The 9,104-nt window shown below is 53.5% G+C and overlaps 1 protein-coding gene across 1 annotated transcript; it reads right to left on the bottom strand.

Moving 5' to 3' along the window:
- Positions 1-156: 156 nt before the first annotated feature.
- HVCN1 (hydrogen voltage gated channel 1) lies at positions 157-6,355 on the bottom strand. The gene is made up of 6 exons (XM_075041260.1): positions 6,290-6,355; positions 4,248-4,480; positions 3,597-3,701; positions 2,878-3,109; positions 704-816; positions 157-361 (listed from the first exon to the last, which is right to left on the bottom strand). Exons 2-6 carry the CDS (start codon positions 4,443-4,445, stop codon positions 296-298), a joined length of 714 nt encoding a protein of 237 aa, XP_074897361.1. The 5' UTR covers positions 4,446-4,480; positions 6,290-6,355; the 3' UTR covers positions 157-295.
- Between the last annotated feature and the right edge of the window lie 2,749 nt (positions 6,356-9,104).

Here is a 9,104-nt window from a genome sequence, read left to right as displayed (position 1 = left end):
GGGATTGTATAGCTTGTGAAGATGTGTCTTTATTAAATTATTTTGTAGTTTTGACTGTACAACTGTATAAGGTCTTATGAAATCACTGTTTCCAGGGAGTACGCATGATTAATTTTCCAGCAAAACTATTTTTGCAATCCCAAGATCTAATCAAAGTGTGGTCAAGTAGAAAAATGTTTATAGACAACACTATACAAAAGAAAGCAAAGAGACAGGAAGACCTTTCAGGTCAAACTGGTAGATTTCAACACTGCACTCTGCAGGGCAGACTTCCCCACCTCAGAAAACTGGCCTCCTATTTTTGCTCGCTGACAAGTCCATGCTGTTTTAATATCTTGTTAAGCCTCTCAATTTCTTGCTCCTGTTAGATACAAAAGTCAAATCATTAATATAGCTCTTACCTTAAAATAGTTTCCCAGGTTCCCACAGATTTTCCCACTGCTGAAACATATCTCATGCTGCAGTAAGACAGGACAACCTGGCTAAAGTAGGACAGAGGTAGCCATCATCCCTTTGCAGCAAGCAGCTAAGGGAAGTACAGGCAGAACAGGCAAGGCTGTGGCTCTTCAGCCCAGCTTACCACACAGCTTTCTGATGAAGAAACCAAGCTGACAGTGGCAACCTTGCAAAAGGATCCCAGGCCAGCCTGTCCTGGGGAGCAGCCAGTGGGTAAACCTTGCTTAAATGAAAAGTGTTTTCTTACCTTCTCTACACAGCTGTGTTCCAGTTGTTCAACCTTTGTTGCAAGTTTCAGGTTTGCTTGCTTTAGCTTGGACACTTGTTGTTCAGAGCGGGTCTTTACCGATAAAATTATTCCTGTGAAACAATTCACAGTGGATTCAGTTTACAATGTAAAACAGCCACTAGCAGGAGGTTAACAGTACATGGGGTCTGTATTCAAGGAGTTAAACATGTTCCTCTCAAGCTCTGGTCCTGTCATCTTCAAACCACCCTTCCCAAGTGCTTTTCTTAATGAGGAGGGTTTTAAATTAGCCACCCCAGGGATTCAGATACCAATACTCTGTTGGGAAGAGGCAGTCTGGCCTCTGAGCTGAATTAATCAGTCAGGCTGTCATTCAAATCCTGAATTTGAATTCACTCCCTTGGCAGAACCTCGGGGGGGGGGGGGCGGGGGGATGTAACTGGCAGCTTTGTTGTCACAAGGGGCTGCATTTTAGCCAGTTTCATGTAGTCAGGAGCCTTGCTCTAACAGCAACACACAGCACAGCCTGGGGCACAAGCCTTGTCCACCCGCAGGGCCGATCGCTCTGACCCACTGGAGCAGGACATGGCACATCATCTGGTCCTTAAGGTTTTGGCTTCACCTTACATGGCTGCAGTAAGGGCACGCAGTTTCTCCTTACAGCAGAGGTGTCACTTCTCTGCTGAAATATTGTTAGGTTATTACGTGTGAACTCAGCCCCCACAGTAAAGGCATTTTCTTCCCACCCTTTTCTGGGGGGGAAGTGGAATAGCTTGGTAAGAACATCAAGAACATCACGTTCTTCCTACCCGACAGAGCTCTCCTCTGGCTGCTGACAGGACAACATGCACAAAGGCGGGCACCAATGTGTGCCTGTGTTTCTTGTGCTGCAGGCAGCAGGCTTGGGGTTTTGGGGTTCATTTCTCTGAAGACAAAGCAGCAATGCTGCTTATTTGCATTGATAACATCAAACAGTCCCCACCTGCCTGTGACCCGGTCCCTATCAATCAACAGTGACTGAAGGCAGTGAAGCATGCCGAGGCTTCAACACACAACACCCCGAGCTTGGGGCAGGCATGGCAAAAAGCTTGGAGGGAAAACCAGGAGCACACAAGGGTAAGGGGATTTCCTTATAAATGCAATACTATTTTTCTGCTGTAGACCCAAGGTGTCTGTGGCTCATGCAGCTGCACATGAATCCGGTTTCTCTCTGACTTTCACTTCAAACTAAAGAGCCACAAGCTGCTCTCATCTTCCCTCTTCCTGGCCACTGCCGCCTATCAGGCACATTCTCCCTGTCAAAACAGACGCGGGGGGCTGCAGGTGACAGACACAGCCCCAGCCATCCTTTCCTTTCATTCCAGCTAAAAGACCTAGAGCTGCATCAAGTACAGAGCACTCACAGGCACAAGACAGTACCTGGGCTGAGGTTTCATGCAGGAATTGGGGATAATCCCATTGCCACATATTTTTTTTAATCCTGAAGTTCCTTCCCTGAGAAGTGTCTGAAGTTACATCTATTTGCAACAATTTACAATTACAACAGCAGAGTCAGTAAAGCCTGATTTGGGGACTTTATATTCCTCTTTTTACAGCCCTTTGAATCCAAGCAAGAAAGATCCAGAGTGAGATCAGGACATTCCCTGTGGCATCCCTGGAGGGGATGACAGAGTCACAGCAGAATGTCAGAGCAGTAAAACCTACTCTGCTATAGAAGTAGATTCAGGAAGGCAGGGTTTTACCCTGCTCCCCTCTTAAAACATTGCCAAAAGGATCCTACAGCACAAACTTAAGATGTGAGCCATCCCCTTCCAGGAGGGAGGGATGCAAGAACAGGTTACAGGTTGTTTTTAGGGGAACATGCCAATGCTGAGGGCTGGGCATCTCTGCTAGCCCAGGCCAGCTGCTGTGCCCTCATCACCAAGGCAATGCACCAACACCAGCAGCAGATTATTGCTGCTCCAAAGAAATTACAGACTAATTAAGGCCACGCTCCAGCAATGAAAACTATATGGGCAATGAAAGCTACATGAGTTCGCTGGGAGAGCAAGACCCCAGCGTCCCACAGATGGCTTTGAGAAGGGAAAAAAGACAAGAGCCCAGATAATTCAGGTAAGGTCAGCAAATCCAGGCCACACACCAGGGAAAGCTCTTGATCAGCCGCACACACCTACCATTGATAATCCTGGCCACCCGCCACAGCCGAAGGAGTATCAGGAGCCCAACAGCTTCAAACTCGTGCTCTCGGAAGATGAGGACAACATCAAGGATGAACGACACAACAACAACGATGCCATCCAGCACTTCAAACTTGTGGTGGAAGAACTCCCGGCGGTAGACAAAGACTTTAAACCCCACCTCAACCAGAAAGATGGTTAAAATGGAGAGTGAGAGGTAGTGGAAAACCTGGGAAAAGACAGCACAAGTTTAGGGCCAGGAAACCCTCCTGCATGCACACAAGCAGGGCAGGCTGGAAAACCTCCAGCACTCAAGGCATGTCCAGTTTGGCTCTACAAGGAGAAGGGCTGGGGACTTTTCTTCTGCTCTAAGGGACAACCAGAGCGAGCATATGGCAGCCAGTGGCTTTGGGTAAGCCGGACCAGGAGGTGCGAACATGACCGGGAGAAGAATGGTTAGAGCGATTCAGCTCTTCTGCAGCCCAAGGAAGCATGAGGCTGCTGCATGGACCAGCATAAGCCAAGCCAGGTTGGCCCTGCACACTGCAGGGTTGTCACACAAGTCCCTGCAAGACCTTCGTCTGTGTGCCTATGACTGCCGGCTCAGCAAGGCTGAAGGTCCAGGTCCTGCCTTGCCCCGTCATCCTATTTAGCAGGCTTTGAACCACCAAAGAGAGGGATATCACAGTTCATGTTGACATTTCCCTGCATTTTACCTTTGGGGTTATATTATGTTTGTCTGGATGGATGATTTTCAAGTCCATAAGCAATTCCCCAAGAACCAGTAAGGCATCCAGGATTACCAAACAGACAACCAGGATCTGTGGGAGGAGAAGAACTGACATGAGCCCCCTCTCAGCACGGACAGATCGGCAAGAGGAGCCGATGCAGCCTTCAGCTAAACGTGCCCCAACGCCCCACGTCCCCGATTTGGCTGGTTGTGTTTCATGGAGCTTTCTGTTGCTCCCACCCAGGACTCCCACTCCTGCAGCCCCTGGTCAGTGGGTTATTCCTACAAAGTCTCGTGCACACGAAACCACCTGTCTCCCCACCAAACCCAGCCATTTCCCACTGCTTGGGGGGGGTGGGGGGTGGGTGGGTTCGGGGAGCTTGAGCCAGGGGAGAGCACATGCCTCTGCCGGCACCGTGACAAGTGTGCACCGAGGCTTGTCGCCGCTCAGGAAACACCTGCACCTGCTGCAGAGCGGCTCATTTCTGACAGGACAAGCCCAGCTCAGAGGCAGCAGCCACTCTCGCAGGAGCAGCGAGCGGTCACGAGCTCTGTCCTACATCGGCTCTGCTATCACAGATGGCTTTGGCAAAGTCTTGCCCTCATTTCCCTTCAGCCTGGGTTTATTCTGCCTCACCTGAAACCTGTGGGAGCTGAAGAGCTTTTTCATCACATCCTGGAAGGAGACATGGCTCCTGGTGGGCTCCACCTTGATCTCTGAATCCGTCTGCTTCTCCCCATTCTCATCCTCCTCCTCCTCCCATTTCTGGTAGTCGTTGCTCCACTGCACAGGGTCATCCCCCACCACCGTGAAGTGCTTCAGGTACCTGGACATGGCTCTGTATCAAGCTGGCATCACCCTGCCAGTGCCTGAGGGACAAAAGAAGAGCATCACCTCCCCGCTCGGGGCTGACCAAGGATGCCAAATCTCCCTTGTTTCACCACAGCGAGCATGAGAAGAGCGTGACACTTCATTCAGACGTGGCCGGTCAGGCAGCGTGGACAGACCCTGCTGACGGGAAGTTGCTTAACGGTGGTGCCGCTTGTTTTGCATCACCTCCCACGGCGCGCCGCAGAGCCCCCGCTGCCCTCCCCGGTGCTGTTTGCACGCTGTTGTGCTGCTCTACAACAAGGAGCTTCCTTGTGAGGTTATTTCCAAACATCTCAAAACAGAGCATCGATTACAGGAGAAAAAAAATGCCAGCCCTTATCTCACATCTCATGATGTGAGAGGAGGCAGCTGCCCACCTCCCATTGGAAAGAGCCATTGTGTTTCTGGTAGACACTGATCGATGGAGGTTATTGGTCAGAAGCAGGCAATTTCCTCCTCTTCACTTGCTCTCTCATCCCCTACACACCAGGGCAGCCTGCTGTTATCATCTGGTCTGAGACAAAACCTCCGCTGCGCTCCCAGAGCTGCCCTCATCCCTTCAGGTGGCCACAGTTGCAGCCCAGCTGCCCCCAGGCTAACTAGAGCATCCTCACCCTCCAGCCAGACCACCAAGCTGAAGAACAGCCATAATTTCCCTTCAATAACATCAGGGGCCCCCATTATTTCAGCCTTTGCAGGCAAAAAAAAAAAAAAAAGCAGGTGACCCCCACACTTCAGCCTGGCTGGCAATGCTGTCCTCCCCCATCTCCTCTCCCCGCATCCCCCAGAGCCGACCTCACCCTTGGGCATCCCAGCTTCAGCCTGTCCCTGTGGGCACCCAGTGAGGGGCAGGACCAACCCCAAACCCGCAGACGATGCTGGTTGCAGCTGGGTGCTGAGAACGGCTGCAGGAAAGGCTCCGTCCACCCCTGCTCCCATGTTCCCCTGTCACAGCCCCACCAGCTCGCCCTTCCTCTTTGGCCAACCTGTTGAGATGGCCTGGCCCACAAACACTGCCGAAAACCTCTCCCGCTGCCGGCAGACAACCACGATCAAGCTGGCATCACCCTGCCAACGTCTGAGGGACAAGAGCAGAGCATCACCTCCCCGCTCGGGGCTGACCAAGGGTGCCAGATGCCCCTCGTTTCACCACAGCGAGCGTGACAAGAGCGTGACACTTTTAGATGCGACGGGGCCCTCCGCGCATCCGTCCTTGGCCAAAGCTGGCCGGGGAGCTCAGCACAAGCCGCTCTTGGCCCACTGGAGCCACCGTGGGCCTGCCCATGCTCCCTCCCCTCGGCTCCCTGCAAATGGGGGTCCTGGGGGTCCCAGTGGGACCCGCTCACAGCAGCATCGCTGTTGGAGGGAACGTGGGCTCCAGGCCACCTCGTCCCCTGCTGTAGGGAGATCACAGCGGCAGCACCTTCATTCCCAGCCACCGGGCGCTGAGTGGAGCCCACCAGAGCCCCGCAGAGAGCTGCCCCGGGGTGTCGAACCCCCCCCCCCCGCCCCTTGCGCGACGGCCTCTGGGCTCCCCTCGGGGCCCGGAGCCGTCGCTGCCGGATGGAGCAACCAGGAGCCGGGGCTGGGGCTCCCCAACCTCCCCCCGCCCGCAACGATCGTGTCGCTTCCCCGCTCCCGGAGCGGGACTGAGCTCCGGGCCCCGGCGGGACCCCCGAGAGGGAAGGACGTGGCGGCCCCCGGGGCGGGGACCGCTGCAACCCACCCCCACCCCCGGGGCACTGACCGGGGGCCAAGCCCCGGGGGCGCCCCACTCCCCCGTCCGCCCCCCCCCCGGGTCCCGGTACCGTGCACGTCCCGGCTGCCTCCGCCGCCGCCCTGCGCCTCCCCCGGCGCTGCGGGGCCTCCCCCGGCCCGGCCCCGCCTCCCCCCGGCCAGGGACGGCCCCGCTGCCCCGGCCCGGCCCCGCCGGTCCCCTCCCCACCGCACCCGAAAAGGGTCCCGGAGCCCCCGGGCCGGGGGTCCCTGAGCGGGGGCTGCGGCAACGGGACGCGCTGGATGGAGTTTAAACTTCTTCTGTTGTTGTTCTTAAACTCCTTTTCTTCAGCTCCCCCGGCCCGTCCGGCAAAGCGAGCGGACATCCAGGATAGTCGTGACATTAAATTGTGAGAGCAGAGCTCAGCTGCTGAGCAGGGACAGATTAGTCCCACAAAGCAGGTGGAGGTCCAGGGTTCAAAAGGATTACAAAAGTGTAAACCCTAGAAATTAGGCCTGGATTAACCTGCCTCCACTTATAGGCTTGTGTTTTATCAGAAGGCCTCTTCTTCTTTAGGTTTCCCCTCTGTCTTCCAAACGCAAGCTGGTTTTGGACGTGCCCTGAGCAAACTCAGCTGCAAAAAGGATCAGGGACCCACCTCTGTTACACCTCTGCTGGGACAAACCTGAAATGCTTCTGATTCTCCCCTAATGAAGAAACATCTCTCCATTTTTGCACTTTTAAGGCCTAAAGACATTCGTTTCTTGGAAAGGGTTTCCTCCTGGAGAGTGCCTAAAACTTCTCCTGGAACCTAGAAGTTTTCTAGTGCCTCACCCCAAAGCACGCAGGCCCATCCCCATCCTCCTCCCTGGGGCGATGAGGAATCAGCACAGGCAATACCTTCCCAGAGCGCTGAAACCCCGTCCCTCGGCCACCACCCCAAACCACCTACCTGTAGAGATCAGCTGAGCACCCAGGTGCATAGGACGGTGAAGGTGTAACCCAGGAGCAGCAGCACAGAGAGGTTTTTATCCTGGGAGTTTCCAGCTAATAAAGGTATTTCAGTCTCAGCTGACTCCAGTAAATACTAACACAATCAGCTAATGGTGGAGGGCACCGGCTCAGGACTGGAACTGGATATGGAACATCTTCTCCTGAAAGCTCAACAGACCTGACCCTGGTTGTGGTAAAGAGTGCAGGTTTTAAGGAGAAAACACAGCCAGCTTCTGCTTCCCCATGAGCTCCGTCCTCTTCGTACCACGGCCCAGCATGGGCTCACCTGGCCCACGAGCACAGCTGCTGAGCAGAGCTACCAGGCTGATCACAAATGTGAAGCCTCATTGTCAGAACTTAAATAAAATCCCAATAATCAGTACGTGCACACAGAGCTCCGACGGGCTGCACGTTAACCACGTCTGCGAGGCACCTCGGCAGTCTAATGGGAGAAGACGCGCCAGCAGAGCTGCGAGGCTCTTGGTGAGGACCGGGCTGGTGCCCAGGGTGGGATTAGGGGTCAATCCAGGAGAGGTGCAGGGGAAGCCCCAGGGCTTCACCTCAAACCTCTTCCCAGCCTGCTGGCAGGTTAAACTCCCCTTTTCTACACTTCTTTTTACAGTAACAATATCCTTTTTCACAAGCCAAGTCTAAGCCTCTCTGCTCTGGGATGATGAGGGTCAGGACCGCGTGCCTGAGCTGCAGAGGGTGAAGCCCACAGACTCCCCAAAGCGCCAGGGCAGAGCCTGGAGCCCAGTGCCACCCTCAGCACAGCCGCCAGCCCCAGGACCGCCGGTACCAGCCCTGGGGCAGTGGTGGCCCCTGGCAGCTAAATTCCAGCGTATGAGGGACTGATGCTGCTGGGTGCCAGTGCCAGTCACCTGCTGTCAAAGGGGAACAGGGACAGAAGATGGCCAGAGGAATGAAGAAAAGATTGGACTGCATCTTCCAAAGAAAAAGAGCTTTTTAAACTCAAACACAAATGCCCATGAAAACAAGAGACCAGAAAGATGTTTTCTAACACTGAAGCCCCTGAGGCTCAAGCCCCTCTTTTCGATGGAAGTGGGAAGGGTAGAAAACCCGACTGCTTGGAAAGAGCTCAACCTCAGGAACTCAACAGCTGCCTGAAATCCCCGGAGGAGAGCACGCTTCGTGTCATACTTTGATAAAACTTTGAATAAGAACTGCTTTACGTGGCACCTTGGGGGGCTACAGTGCAGCGCCCGGGTAGCTCAGCCCACCTCGAGCACCCCATATTGGTCCCTCGCTCTGTCCAATGCCCCACCACGGCCCCAGTGCCTTGGCTGTGGGGGGTCCCGAAGCTTTGCAATGCACAGGGGCCTGATGCTGCTGCACCCCAAAATGTTCTTTTCTACATCCAGTTCTCATTCAACAACTAATATCGTCCAGAGCTTAAACTTGGGTCTAAAGTACAATGTACACATCAGGCACTTGTGTCCCTGAAACTCCTGTATCCTCCCATAGAAGCCTGAGCACCGCTAGGGATCAGGTCTTACACTGCAAGCAAAATTAATGTTTTTTTGTTGGTTTTAAAGTGCCACAACTTCACTTAACAACTCAGGACTGAAAGCTACAATAGCACTGACACATCCTAAAGCAAATCACGAATAATCAAAGATGACCTGTGCTGAAAAATAGCCTTTCGACGGCTAGATGGCAAAAAGGACTCATTTCATTCCAGGGAAACTGAAGAGAAACACACCACTGTCTATAGAGTAATATCCGAACTGATAGTGCTTCACATCTTACCACTCTTTCCCAGAGCAACACATTGTGCTGGTTTTGGCTGGGATAGAGTTAATTTTCTTCATAAGTAGCTAGTATAGGGCTGTGTTTTGGATTTGTGCTGTAAACAGTGTAGAATACACAGAGATGTTTTCCTTACTGCTGAG

Source organism: Buteo buteo, chromosome 11, assembly GCF_964188355.1.
Source record: "Buteo buteo chromosome 11, bButBut1.hap1.1, whole genome shotgun sequence".
Taxonomy (NCBI): Eukaryota; Metazoa; Chordata; class Aves; order Accipitriformes; family Accipitridae; genus Buteo; species Buteo buteo.
This window is presented reverse-complemented; position numbering and strand designations above follow the sequence as displayed.